Source organism: Lygodium microphyllum, chromosome 16 (genome assembly GCF_053477565.2).
Source record: "Lygodium microphyllum isolate KBCC chromosome 16, Lygodium_microphyllum_v1.1.10, whole genome shotgun sequence".
NCBI lineage: Eukaryota > Viridiplantae > Streptophyta > Polypodiopsida > Schizaeales > Lygodiaceae > Lygodium > Lygodium microphyllum.
The window spans coordinates 73,720,703-73,735,379 of record NC_141150.1 but is presented as its reverse complement, the minus strand read 5'-3'; the positions used below and the strand labels follow the sequence as shown (position 1 = coordinate 73,735,379).

General features: G+C 40.1%; 1 protein-coding gene across 3 annotated transcripts in view; it reads left to right on the top strand.

Moving 5' to 3' along the window:
* RPN13 (regulatory particle non-ATPase 13) overlaps positions 1-13,786 on the top strand; it is a 43,175-nt gene extending 29,389 nt beyond the window's left edge. The window contains exons 8-14 of one of the 3 annotated variants that reach the window (XM_087695943.1): positions 12,164-12,297; positions 12,416-12,439; positions 12,523-12,617; positions 12,711-12,788; positions 12,881-12,935; positions 13,042-13,234; positions 13,348-13,786. In XM_087695943.1, coding sequence (XP_087552069.1) covers positions 12,164-12,297; positions 12,416-12,439; positions 12,523-12,617; positions 12,711-12,788; positions 12,881-12,935; positions 13,042-13,205 — 550 coding nt within the window. In that variant the 3' untranslated portion in view covers positions 13,206-13,234; positions 13,348-13,786. Of the gene's footprint in view, positions 1-12,163; positions 12,298-12,415; positions 12,440-12,522; positions 12,618-12,710; positions 12,789-12,880; positions 12,936-13,041 lie in introns of all 3 variants that reach the window. The other 2 variants (XM_087695942.1, XM_087695941.1) reach the window with 2 other exon arrangements.
* Positions 13,787-14,677: the final 891 nt, after the last annotated feature.

Here is a 14,677-nt window from a genome sequence, read left to right as displayed (position 1 = left end):
TACTCTTCTTTACCTTTTCCTCACCCTCTACTTCTTTCACACTACTCCTTTCTCCTTCACTCCTCTCTACTTCCCTTCCTTATCTTTTACTTCCCTTCCTTATCCTCTACTTCCCTTCCTTATCTTTTATCTTTTCCCCACTCTTCCTCCTTCACTCCTCTCCTTCTTTTCTTTATCTTTTCCCTACTCTTCCTCTTTTACTCCACTTCTTCTTTTCACTCCCTCTACTTTCCCTCTTTTACTCTTCCTCACGGGCTACGTCTTCCTCACGGGACAACATCCGGGCCCATGATGATGGTTTGGATTTGGGGTCCAGGGGGGGGAAAGAGAGAAGTAATGGGGACACGGGGGATAAAAAAAAAAGCTTAGGGTTTGTGAAAAAAAAAAGAGTTATGAGGGGGGGGGGGGATGAAAAGGTTAAAAGGGATATAAGGGGGGGGTGAAAGGGGGCTTAATTAGCCCCCCCCCTTAGGAAGCTTCTACAAAGAAGCTTCCTTATCACGTGGCAGGAGGGGGGGAAAGATAATCTGGCGGGGGGGAACTAGAAGTTAGACGGTGGCGCTGTGGAGGGTAGCTGTAGGTGATGGGCGGCAGCGGCGGCTAGTGGCGGCAGCATCAGCCGGCAAAACTTGGGCAGGGCAGCGTATATGATCTTCTCCTCCTCCTCCCTTGTTTCTATCCGAGCGGACCCCCCTGTTTAAATAGGGGAGGGGAGGGAATCCTCCCCCCCTTTCTTGTCAGGCTGCATGGCGAGGGAGCCAAGCAAGCTCCAGCGAGGAGCTTGCTGGCTCCTCCATCCTCCCTCACACACGCCAGCAGCATACGCCGCCGTGGGGCGGAAAAAAATTCGTTTTTTATATTTAATATATTACAGCAGGACAAAGGTACATGTGTTTTACCCCGTTAGTTTGTAGCGATCAACTGTTCTTACAAGCTGCGCTTGCTTGTGGTAAGCAAATTTTGGATCAGAATGTGGTGCCTCTACCACCTGCAAGTCTGCATTACATGGCTGCAATGCATAGTCACATGGAACGGGAAACGGGAATGGGAATGGCCATGAATTGCTGTTCCCTGTGACTATATAGTCCCATGGAATAGGCATGGGAATGGAAAATGGAGACAGAGAACAGAAAGGGGGGACAGTGGACCCAAAAATGGCAGTTCCCTACGACTATGTTGCAATGATTTCTAATTTTGTGTGATTATTTAGGGTGAAGAATGGTTCATTCGTACTATTGGCTGTGCTTATATCTAGCAACAAACATTGATATTGTCTTTATGGGGACCTACGCAGTCATGCATAGGCATCTTCATTGCCACAAAGAAAGTTGTAAAACCGTTGAAAAGGTAGCAAATTTTAGTGATGAGCTGTTCCATTATGTAGCCATTTCACTTTGCTCATTTTGATCTAGCTTTTGTTCTTGAATTTCATCAAAAGTTTAAGAAAGTTGCTTCTCTATTAAGAAAGTTTGTTTCCCTAATATATAATATTCTCATGTATTAACTAAACTTACCATAGGATTAAGTTGGTTCTCTGTGATCAGCAAATGTGCACTTCATTGTCTTGGGGATGCGGTTGTATAAGTCGTTGGATGAGTGAGATGAATGATTTTTTAAAGGCAGAAATGGCAGAAATTGTACTAGTTATGAGAAGTTGAGTAAAATTGATGGACTAATGGCACAAGTAAGACTTGAAAATTAAAGTTGGAGAAACTTGTACCAATTGAGTAAAGAAGCATATGAATTTTTGGATGAATGAGACGGATAAGCTGGTTCTTGGTGGCCAGCAAATGAGCGCTTCATTGCCCTGTATGAGTTAGTTGAGGATACAGTTGTATAGGTCGTTGGATGAGTGAGATGAATGATTTCGGAAAGGCAAAAGTTGGAGAACTTGTATTAGTTACAAGAAGTTGAGTAAAGTTGATGGACTAATGGCACAAGTAAGACTTGAAGATTAAAGATGGAGGAACTTGTATCAGTTGAGTAAGAAACAATGAATTGTTGGATGAATGAGACAAATGATTCTTGAAAGACACAAGTTGGAGAATTTGTAATAGTTTTAAATAGTGGAGTAAAGTTGATGGACTAATGGGACAAGTGAGACTTGAAGATAAAAGTTGAGAAACTTGCATTAGTTGACTAAAGAAATGTATTCCTTCTAGATACGTTGCCTATGTTAGATTCGTAAAATGTGAATACTTAAGAAAGAGGTCTTAAATATGGGTTTGCATTTTTGGGTGATTGACCATCAATGCCCCAGGTGCTCTTTCATACCCATTTCTTCACTTCTATTTTCGTCGCATTATTTAATTGGTCCTCCGTGTTCTTCTATTGATGATAAGCTCAAAGGCCTTGACTACTTAACTTGGAGTGTGATTATGTAATCTTGGTTTGTATAAGCAATTGTGGTACCTTGTTTTAGAATGGACCTCTCGTCCTTGAAATTGTCTTCCATGTGGTGGGGATGAAGATAATTTTAGGGAAGTATTACTCAATTGGGATATTGATGATACTAAAGCATATTCAATACTTATTCTATGTATCTCAAAGGAAGTCCTATCAATGGTCGCCGCAAATGGGACAGCTTTTGAGGTGTGAGAGAAGCTAAAACTTATGTATAAGTCTCTATCAACCATGAAGGTTGTTAGTCTTTATGGTCAACTTTGGATCATCCTATTCGAGTTTACTACACCATTCAATCATTCCTTCTTTGGGTGATCTAGATTCAAGACCAGCTTTGCAACGTGTAGTTTGCTGTCCCCAAAGCTTATTTGGTGGGCACTCTCCTCTACAAGCTGCTTTGTGAGTATGATGGTGCGGTGAATACCTTACAAGCCAAGATGTCATTGACTCCAACCAATTTCCAGCATATGGCATCTGTGTTATTGGAGCATGAGTTTGCACTTTGGTTACGGGGGAAGCTGCCATCTCTGTTTAGCTGCATTCTTGCTTGAGCATTTGCTATTTCAAGGAGGGGTGACATGAAGAAGAATAGGCAATGCTACTTCTATGGTAAGAAGGGGAATCTTGAGGAGGAGTGCAAGAAGCAAGGAGCAGTGCAGAGGCAGAAGGAATGAAGGGCAAGGTTTCCACAGACCCTTCATCCTCTTCAGGTTCCAATTCACATTTTGATTGCTCTGTCAATGCCATGGTGGCCACAGAATCAGTCTTCTGGCTGTAGTGTGCCATCATACCTCAGGACTCTCTAGTGCTAGAGAGGTAGTGTGAGCAAGTAGTGAAGGTGAGGGATTTTCATTTTTGACCCAATCCATATTTAGCTGTGGTAGATCTTGAGCGTGGCTTTTTACACGCATTGATGCAGTCTAGATCTGAGAGCTAGTTTGCCTTTTAGGCTCAAGAGACGAGAGGTTAGAGTCTAGACAGAGAGTGGTGTTTGCTTCTAGTTTGTTTTTGTATGAGGGATCCCTTATGGTGGTTTGGCTGTAGGTGGGGAATTCATGGTCATGATGTGCTCTTTGCAGAGTTGATTCATGACATGTATCGATATTTGGCTATGTCTACTCTTTGCTGTAAGGATTTTGTATGATTGACATTTACAGGAATCTCGCCGCCTCTTTGTGCTCCTCATTCATTGTGCATTTGCATGTGTTGGAGAGAGGTAGACTGGAGGCACCGTACGCATCTCCTCATGCTTTGGTATATGGATTTCATGGCTTATTTTTTCATTCATTGAGTTCTTGTGTTCTTGCTTTCTTGGTCCTCTCTTTCAATATGTAGTAGTTGTTTCTTTGCTTCTGTGTTGTATCTCTTTATTATAGACATTTCTATTGTTGTAGTAAATGGGAGTTTTGCCATGCTCAGAGATATCTTGGCATCAAGAAAAACTTGCTTTCAATTTCAGTCATTGCATCTACTGGTTTCATGGTTAGATTCCATATGAACAAATGCAGTGTGCATTATTGCAATGATGGGAATGACCTCATTGTCACGAGCGCATTGTACAATGGACTCTACAAGCTTGAATTGTATGAGACGGTAGCATTAGAGGATGCATAGCAGTGGATTCTAAAGTCATGGATGACATTGAGTTGTGGCATGCTCGGTTTGGTCACCCTAATTATGATAGCTCACTTCATCTACGAAGCAAAGATGTGATGCATGATCTCCCTCTATTGGAGGTATCAATCAAATATGTATATGAGTTGTATTCTTGGCAAAAATGCATTGTGCTTTCTTTACACAAGGTGGATCTATACAAGCTGATTAGAAATTGAGCATAGTGACGTTTGTGGTCCCATGCACATCCAATCCATCAATGGATACTTGTACTTTGTGACATTCATTGATGACTTGACATGTCATCATTGGATGTACATGTTGAAGCACAAGTCAGAAGATGTAGTTGCTTCTTCTTCTATTGCTTTGTAGTGTAGATGATACAATTATCCCTCACAAGTCTCCCATACCAGTGGGGGAGTGTGAGAGGGTGGTGAGGTGAGGTAGGCGAGCATTATCTATATAGGTATACATATGCAAAGGATCCAAAGAGAGACTTGGCAAGTCTTGAAAGCTTGGAGTGGGATTGACATCCAAGTTCATGATGGGCTGTTTTATGACAGAGAGCGGGACTGGGTCCTAGGCTGAGCTCACATTAGAGCCGAGACACTTTGACAGTTTAGCCAAAGTGTCTAGCCAAAGACAGAGGATCCTTGGTCACATTGTTTTGAGAGCGGGATTGGGTCCTACTCCGAGCTCACATGAGGGCCGAGACACTTTGGTAGTCTAGCCAAAGGCAGGGGGATCTATCAGGAGGACATGTATTTTTGAAATCTCACTTAACATGTGGATTAATTTTTAATCACATGATTAAGTAAATGTTGCATATGTGAGGTGCAACTGGGGTTAGAGTAAATTTATGAGCCTGGGACTCGAGAAAATCACAGGATGTTAAAGGAAAAAGTTACTTTAAGTTATGTCGCACAGGTACTTGGTGGTATCTAATGCCAGTTGTTGGCCTAGGTCATTCATTTGGTCATAAGTGTTAGTCAGTTTTGTTGATGACACTAGAGAAGTGACATTTAATGGTATCTAACTCCAATCTAATGGTCAAAGATGGCATAGAGATGCTCAAGAATGGAAGATGCCTAGGCAATTTAATTATTGGCCAATCAGATTATTTTTCAAGGCACCAAAATAATTATAAGATTAATTTTCAATATTTAAAGACTAAAATTTTTATAAAAAATTATGGATAATACTGGAAAAACCATTTGGAAAGGTTGCCACTTGTTAAAAATGCCCATACAAAACTGAAAAACGTCTTTAGAAGCTGAAGAGAGGCATTTTTAGTGATTCAGCATGCAAGAGAGAGGGAGGAGATGTTGCTCGTTTGATTTGCAGGCATTGGAGGACCTTCTGAGGTAGCCAGGGGCAAGAGAAGACTAATGAACAGTAGGTGACAGCATCTATAGGCGGTATGGGATAGGGTAGCAGTAGTAAATGATTGATTTTCTTTAGTTCTTTGCATCTACAAGGTGTTGTGGCAGGGCAGCAGTTGCATTTGACTGATTTTCAGTCATTCTTCGCGACAAAACTCTGAATTTTCTCTCTCTACAGCTTTCTCTCTCACCTCCGAACCATTTCACAGCCTTGCTCCGAAGATCTTAGCATTTGGATCCTTGGAGGTTGAGAAATTGGAAATTTCTCTAATGTAGATCCTAATTCACAGTAGAAATTAGGGTTTAGCAGCAGCCTTGGGAAGTGTGCAAAAAATTAGAAGCTCCAAGACTTGGATTTTTCAGGGTTGAAGGTGAATTTTACCTAAATTCAGGTGGAGGACTAGCCAGCCATTGAATTTGGGGCATTTCCATCATCCATGAAGTGGGTGAAGGCCAATTTAGTGCCCGAATCAATGGGCAAAATAGATTAAAGACTTGCTGGTCACTTTGGACAGCAAGGGGAGTTTGGATTGCGAAGGGGATCGGGAGAATCCCATTGTAAATCAACTTCTTTTTTAATAAAGCTAAAGAAATACCGAAAGGAGCATCAATTTTGGGGACAATCAGGTGTGCATTGTCCAAGATCAGTAGGTAAATTTATATTTTCAGATTTGCATTAATTGTTTGTTGCTGTAATTAAGTTGTCATTAGGGATTTACCACCCATCCATGGAAGGAAGGTTGGTTTTATGGTTTCGTTGAAATCTCACTTAACATGCGGATTAATTTTTAATCGCATGATTAAGTAAATGTTGCACATGTGAGGTGCAATTGGGGTTAGAGTAAATTTACGAGCTCGGGACCCAAGAAAATCACAAGATGTCAAAGGCAAAAGTTGCTTTAAGTTATGCCGCACAGGTACTTAGTGGTATCTAATGCCAGTTGTTGGCCTAGGTCATTGATTTGGCCATAAGTGTCAGTTGGTGACACTAGAGAAGTGGCGTTTAATGGTACCTAACGCCAATTTGATGGTCAAAGATAGCGTAGAGACACTCGGGAATGGAAGATGCCCAACCAATTTAATTGTTGGCCAATCAGATTATTTTTCAAGGCACCAAAGTAAATATTAGATTAATTTTCAGTATTCAAAGATTGAAAATTAATTTTTAAGTTATGGATAATGCTGGAAAAACCATTTGGGAAGGTTGCTACTTGTTAAAAATGCCCATGAGACTGAAAAACGTCTTTAGAGGTCGGAGAGAGGCATTTTTAGTGATTCAGCTTGTAAGAGAGAGGGAGGAGATGATATTGGTTTGATTTGCAACCGTTGGAGGATCTTTTGAGGCAGCTAGGGGCAGGAGAAGACCAATCGACAGCAGGTGACAGCATCTATAGGCGGTATGGGACAGGGCAGCAGCAGTAAATGACTGATTTTCTTCAGTTCTTTGCATCTACAAGGTGTTGTGGCAGGGCAGCAGTTGCATTTGACTGATTTTCAGTCAGTCTTCACGACAAAACTTTGAATTTTCTCTCTCTACAGCTTTCTCTCTCACCTCTGAACCATTTCACAGCCTTGCTCCGAAGATCTCAGCATTTGGATCCTTGGAGGTTGAGAAATTATAACTTTCTCTGTTGTAAATCCTAATTCACAACAGAAATTAGGATTTAGCAGCAGCCTTAGGAAGCGTGCCAAAAATTGGAAGCTCGAAGACTTGGATTTTTCAAGACTGAAGTTGAATTTGACCTAAATTCAGGTGGAGGACTAGCCAGCCATTAAATTTGGGGCATTTCCATCGTCCATGAAGTGGGTGAAGGCCAATTAAATGCTTGAATCAATGGGCAAAATAGATTGAAGACTTGCTGGTCACTTTGGACAGTAAGGGGAGTTTGGATTGCGAAGGGGATCGGGAGAATCCCATTGTAAATGAACTTCTTTTTCAATAAAGCTAAAAGAATACCAAAAGGGGTACCAATTTTGGGGACAATCGGGTGTGCATTGTCCAAGATCAGTAGGTAAATTTATATTTTTAGATTTGCATTAATTGTTTGTTGCTGTAATTAAGTTGTCATCAGGGATTTACCACCCATCCATGGAAGAAAGGCTAGTTTCATGGTTCCGTTGAAATCTCACTTAATATGTGGATTAAATTTTAATCACATGATTAAGTAAATGTTGCACATGTGAGGTGCAACTGGGGTTAGAATAAATTTACGAGCTCGAGACCCGAGAAAATCACAGGATGTCAAAGGCAAAAGTTGCTTTAAGTTATGCCGCGCAGGTACTTGGTGGTATCTAATGCCAATTGTTGGCCTAGGTCATTTATTTGGCCATTAAGTGTCAGTTGGTGACACTAGAGAAGCGACGTTTAATAGTACCTAACGCCAATTTGATTGTCAAAGATAGTGTAGTAATTGTTGGCCTATGAGATTATTTTTCAGGGCACCAAAATAAATATTAGATTAATTTTCAGTATTTAAAGATTGAAAAGTAAATTTTTAATTATGGATAATGCTGGAAAAACCATTTGGGAAGGCTGCCACTTGTTAAAAATGCCCATGCAAGACTGAAAAACGTCTTTAGAGGTCGGGGGGAGGCATTTTTAGTGATTCAGCTTGCAAGAGAGAGGGAGGAGATGTTACTGGTTTGATTTGCAGCCGTTGGAGGATCTTCTGAGGCAGCCAGGGGCAGGAGAAGACCGACCAATCAACAACAGGTGACAGCATCTATTAGGCGGTATGGGACAAGGCAGCAGCAGTAAATGACTGATTTTCTTTAGTTCTTTGCATCTACAAGGTATTGTGGCAGGGCAGCAGTTGCATTTGACTGATTTTCAGTCATTCTTCGCGACAAAACTCTTAATTTTCTCTCTCTACAGCTTTGTCTCTCACCTCCGAACCATTTCACAGCCTTGCTCCGAAGATCTCAACATTTGGATCCTTGGAGGTTGAGAAATTGCAAATTTCTCTATTGTAAATTCTAATTCACAACAGAAATTAGGGTTTAACAGCAGCCTCGAGAAGCATGCTAGAAATTGGAAGCTCCAAGACTTGGATTTTTCAGGGCTGAAGGTGAATTTTAGCTAAATTCAGGTGGAGGACTAACCAGCCATTGAATTTGGGGCATTTCCATTGTCCATGAAGTGAGCGAAGGCCAATTAAGTGCCCGATTCAAAGGAATACCAAAAGGGGCGCCAATTTTGGGGCCAATCGGGTGTGCATTGTCCAAGATCAGCAGGTAAATTTATATTTTCAGATTTGCATTAATTGTTTGTTGCTGTAATTAAGTTGTAATCAGGGATTTACCACCCATCCACAGAAGGAAGGCTGGTTTTAGGATCCTTGGTCACGTTGTTTTACAAGTGGTGAGTGAAGATAATCCTCTCACACAATCCGAAAATGAGATGACAAGGAGTGTCGGTTATTCGATTGACTTTTTCTAAATACTACATCAAACGAGAAATTTCGAAAATCAACAACCAAAACACCAGCAAAACCTATCCAAAATATACAACAACTATGCCTCTTGTAGCTTCAATTACACCGAAAACACACACAATGTAGAGTATCTACAAAATCGAACAAAGTTAAAAATGTGAGCTCGAAAAATTACTGCATAGATTCTCCATACCTCATTGGGATTGTGGTTATACACCAAGCTTTCAGGTTTAGGCCTGAGGAAATTCGACAAACACACTCTAAACTTTGAAAGCTTGTATGTGACCCTCCTCTCTTCTCACATAAGAGGCAAAAATACAAATTATGAAGATCCCTAGCTATTTGTTTTCTCTCATTTTATAGACTTCTTTTTCTCTTGGTCACGCATTTAAAACTTGGAGAAAAAAATGCAAAATTGGATCCATGCTATGCAATCATACAAGCAATGCTACACATGAAAAGATGAATGCATTGAAAAATATAGTGTCTAGCCTATCTACATGTGTTTGTATGTCTATGCAAAATGCAAACACAATTCCTTGATTACTTATACGATCCTTAATCTCACCTCTCATTATTGAACAAAGAAAAATGTTGTATTCCGCTCTATCCTCCCTTTAAATCTCACATTCACTCAAAAAAATATGCTCCTCATGATGTTGACCAGGTATCTTTTTCACAACTTTACGACCCTCAAAATTCACCCAACCACCTTTCCCACTCATCTAATAGTTTTTATTTAGGTGATAAAATCCCAACTCATGCGTGCACAATGAGAGATCTTCTCTTAAGTGTGCATGCATTTAAAATTTATTGCATATAGCTGTATCGGGAATTATGCCATGCTAGTGCTCAACGAAGGTGCAAAATGTGCATCAACCCAACCCCTGGCATGGAAGTAATTGATAAAATTAGGAGATGACTCCCGAGTTCAGTGTATTAGACAAGTGCTACGTGACGTGCTCGTGAACTCATAATCCTTGTGATGTGCAAGAGTATCAAAAAGAAAATGTACGGGTTTCAAGATGTCCAACAGCTACCAATAAACTCCTGCTCCAATCTATTAAAAAAAGTACCAATCTCAACCAAGACCATCAAGTTTTCACATTCAAAAAGATCCAAGTAAAGTGACAATAACAATTTCTGATCTAGACAAACACAAAAATCCTAGCTACAAAACAACGAAACAAATGATTACACAAACAACTAAGCTGCAAAAATCCTATCTACCTAAGGTTTTTCTAGGGGTTTTCAATTTACACAAAACTACTTGATAACGTATGCTCAGAGCCATTGGTGACAGGATGGTCATCTATGCTACAACAAGGCATTGTTGATAGACATTGAGAGCTGCTATGATTCTTCTCTATTTTCAGGTTCTTGTATGATCAACATCGACATCAGGTTCTCTTTGAGGCTCCTAGGTAGTGGCTTGATCACTTACTACTTAGGTATCCATGGTCCTATTTTGGTGGACTTTGTTGTATGGACTACGAGTCATTATCGTTGTATCATTGTATTGTATCAGATCACCCATGATTTGAGGAGTGTTAGCAGATTAGTCAACTCGTGAGTGAGTTTGTGTAAGTGTATTTGTGGGCTGGGCACACTAGATTATTTTAGGCATTTTTTTGGCAATTAGTTTTTTAGGGTTCTGGTGTTATTTTATGGCTGACCAGCATTTTATTGTTGGCTGACCTGATGCATTATTGGCCTTATTTTATACCTATATATTGAGGCTCCCTCCTCCTTAGTGTCATTATCATCCACTTGCAGATTCCTAGTGCAAGTTTTGTTGGAGAGAGGGAGTGGGTGCTAGTGCCCACACAGCTAGTGACTCATTGTTGTATGATATGTGGATTCCATTTCCCAAGCATATCTATGAGTTCTCTCTTTGTAGTGTTCCTATGTTCTTTGGTTTCAATTTTCTCTTTTCTCTTGTGTTCTGCAGTCTATTACAGCAGTCCTCTACACTCCCATTGCCGCACCCACTTCTAACAACCATTTGGGGACTGGTCTGCCATCCCCATTGAACACTATTGGAAGAGAGACCTTCACTACAAACCAATTACAAAAGCCGAATGCACAACATAAGACAAACAATAGGCAAGTTAGGATCACTCTCACCTTGTTTGTGCTGGCAATCATGGAATAACTGCTGGTTCTCTCTGTTGAAAGCCGATCTGGGCTAACATTCAGACTGAAGAACTTTCAATTGTCTTTGTTGAAAGCTGATCTAGGCTAATATCCACCTCATCACACAACTTTTAACTTCAAAGGTCTTAGGTGTAGCTTTTGTACAGATCACAACTAGAAAATGCAAAGTTAGGATAACAAACTTGAAAATCTGTACCATGTTGGAATTGGTCGAACGATGTAGCAAAAGAACACGAACATGATAGCAACTTATGCATGGCAACTTGACATAGGAGAGAATGGGGAAACAAGCAATGATTATAAGGAATGCATAACAAGGTGCAATGCAGAATGTGCTCAAGTCTCCTCTTCTCCCACTGGTGCAAAACAACATTACAATGAAGTGTCAGTGTGTCCAATGCTACAATCGACCACTATGCACGCGAGGATTGGGAGTACGTTTAAATAATTCAGACGTTTTCAATCATGGCCACCTTTTTGAGACCCCCAAAAACTGCAGTAAAGTTGAATTTTCAGAGAAAGTCCCGTAACCTGGTCAAATTGATCTTGTGTGTCAAAATGGTTGCTCAATGTAAAGAGAGATACATGGGGCTGCATTGGTTATGCTCTCTCCCAAGCATGGTGCAGCTGTGTCTTTCACCTTTGCTTGTAACTAAGGGTTTTCATCACTTGTCAAAAGAGGCAAATGCATAAATTGTAGCTTTTTTGCAAACTAAAAGGCATTTTGATTACTCTTTTTGTTATAAGATGCATAAATGGTATCTTGTTTTGCAAAACTTAAAAGCAATCCATTACTCTTTTTGCATATTGAACAAAACTGACTTTAGCCTTTGACAATCACTCAAAATGTGTACTAGCAACATGGACATACTTTTCCAAAGGTTACTAGTAATTGTATCGTACATCTACACTGACTGTGTTTGACTTTCAAGATAATCCTTTGTAGCTTTTATCAATCTTTTTTTGATATTGGGTGCAGTCTAGACTTATGTTTAGCCCTTCTGCTGACGCACATGCTTTCTTGGTTGAAAATTCACAGTTTGGTATTTTGCACTCTAGCACTTGGGCCTGAAGTAGATTTTCATCAATGTCTGTCTGAGTAACAGGAGTTTGTTTTTTGATTTCAATATGTTGATGGATGACTCATCTTTTCTGATTCTGTTTGACAAAAAGCAAGGTAGAGGTTCTTCCAAAAGATGGCAGTATGCTAGGAAGTATAAATAACATGCCAGCTGCTCAAGGGCCAGTTCAGTTTGAAGACTTGCAAAGAATACTTAGCTCCATCAATTCGTCGGGAACAATCTCAGGTGCATTCTCTCACCTATCCGTAATCTTGGACTTAAGGTGTGAAAATAGTGCTTTGAGATTTGAGAAATCCTCACTAATGGAAGTTTTCTGCTGCTCATTTTTATTTGTTATTCAAAGGACCATTGCAGCCTCGCGAAACAGGTACTGCAGGGCTTTCCTACTGTGAAATCCAGGCACTTTGAAACTAAATAGGAGTGACTTTTCTTCTTCTACACTTACTGCAGGGCCAAGTCTTACTGATATACTGAAACCTGAGCTCGTTGTGCCACTTCTTGAAAACTGCCATTTGGAAGAGAGACTGGCCCCCTTTCTGCCTGAGGTTTGCTACTGAGCTCTGTTTATTGAGCTCATTGTGTATAGTGGAATTACTGGTTTTGCTGAGGCATCAAATGATGTCTGTTTTCAATGGAAGGGTACTTGGACTCGTGAAGCCATTGTAGAACTGATGCAGAGTCCCCAATTTCACCAACAAGTGAATGCCTTCACTCATGTAAGCTAGCTAACTATTGAAATGCATGATCTTCTTAACAATATGTTTGATTATCACCGGAGTTCTACTTCTCTAACTTCACCTTCCATCAGGTCCTTGAAAGTGGTCAAATTGATCTCGCTCAGTTTGGAATCGACTCCAGTAAATGTAAGTGATTCTTGGCTTCTTGTTTGAGTGTGTCGCACTCATTCTTGTGATGTTTCTCAATCAAAATGGTTGCTAATATCTTACTCGTTTGCGATGACTGAAGCAGATAACTTTACTGTCTCATCATTTCTAGAAGCCATCGAAGATCAGGTAGCAGAAAAGCCAGAGCAGAAAAATGGGTCTACTTCTGAGGGTACAGATAGCCAAGGTGATAAAGGGGCAGAGGAAACTCCTCCAAGTAAAAGTGACCCGATGGAGGAGGGTAGTTAGTATGGTCCATCAAGTATAGCTAATTTAATGTGAGTACTGGCTGGAAACTTGTAAATAGCCTGGCAATTTGTTGAGTTCTGCAAGAGAGAGGATATGCAACATGCTATTTTCTGATTTTGAGACTCACGAAGGTGCACTGCAGCTCTGTTACCTGTTACTGTGAAAGTTCAGTGAATCATGTTGGCAATTGGACATTGTCCAAGCAGCAGATACTCAAGTCATACGATGCTCCCTTACCATTAGATTTGCCATGGCAGAAGGTCTCAAACAGGAAGCCTCTTTAGAGGACGGGACTAATGTGTATGTTATTCAGAGGTCAGTGGCCCTTTCAGATAGCTACATATTTATTACAGAGGTGACTGACTCTTTTACATTCATAAGAGAGCCGGTTATTGGGGATTTAAGTCTAACCCCGCGGATTGGAAAGTTCTTGATAGCCATTATTTTAGTACACCAATCATGGTTAATATGCTGCATGGATGAGCTGCTACCATTTGTAAGAATACAGCACTTTCTGTTGTATCATTTGCAGTTTTGCTAATAACAAACACCAGAAGGTGTAGAAATTTCAATTCAATAAATGTCTAAGGAAGCTGTTAGGTATTTGGCTTTTTGTGTACATGAAAGAAGCTTGTGGTCTGTTGGAAAATACTGGCTATTGTTCAGTGCACAGTTGAAGAAATTTCACTATATTAATACACTTTGAAGAAATTTCGATTTCGAAGATTATTTATATGATATGATTCATGAAAGAAATTTCAAGATAGTCATCAAGGTGTATCATATGATAGCGATGGTGATTGTTAAGATCCAAGAACATAGAAGTGTTTTGATCTTACTGCATTTTTGTGTGGGTGGAGTTTCTAGCTTATATATGATTACATTGACTTGGCCTCCAAAATCTAACTACTCATTAATGTATGCTTCCTAGTCGATTGTAAAAGCTTATAGAATTTTACAAGGTATTCACACCAGCTTTGACTTTCGAGGTATCCACTTTTGTTCTCAAAACAATCTTTTTGAAATTAGATAAAGTTGAAGCTCATGACCTTGAATTGTCAAGAGTTGGTCAAGGTGGAAAAGGAGTGTTCTTTCAATTACAAACCATCAAGGCAATGACTTTGTAATGATGATTTCTTTCCCTGATATGACCCATCCAAACCAAGACTGCAATCTCACTTGAAATGGTCTATTGGTAGCCATACCAACATAGATTGTAGAATGCTCTCTCATAATTTTTCTTGGGAACATATTTAGAAGTTTACCATTTTAAATAGCCCTTAGTGGGTTTTTTGTCAATGAGGCCTCCAGCACATCTTGGTCAGAGTCTAAGGTTAACATTGATTCAAAAAGCTATGTCATGAGCTAGTCAAGCTATTTATTCAAGGCTTTTAGTCATACTTTAATAAATTGCTGACGAGACCAAATATGACATAAATAGTCTTCACCTAGCCATGTTCCTGAACTGTCTT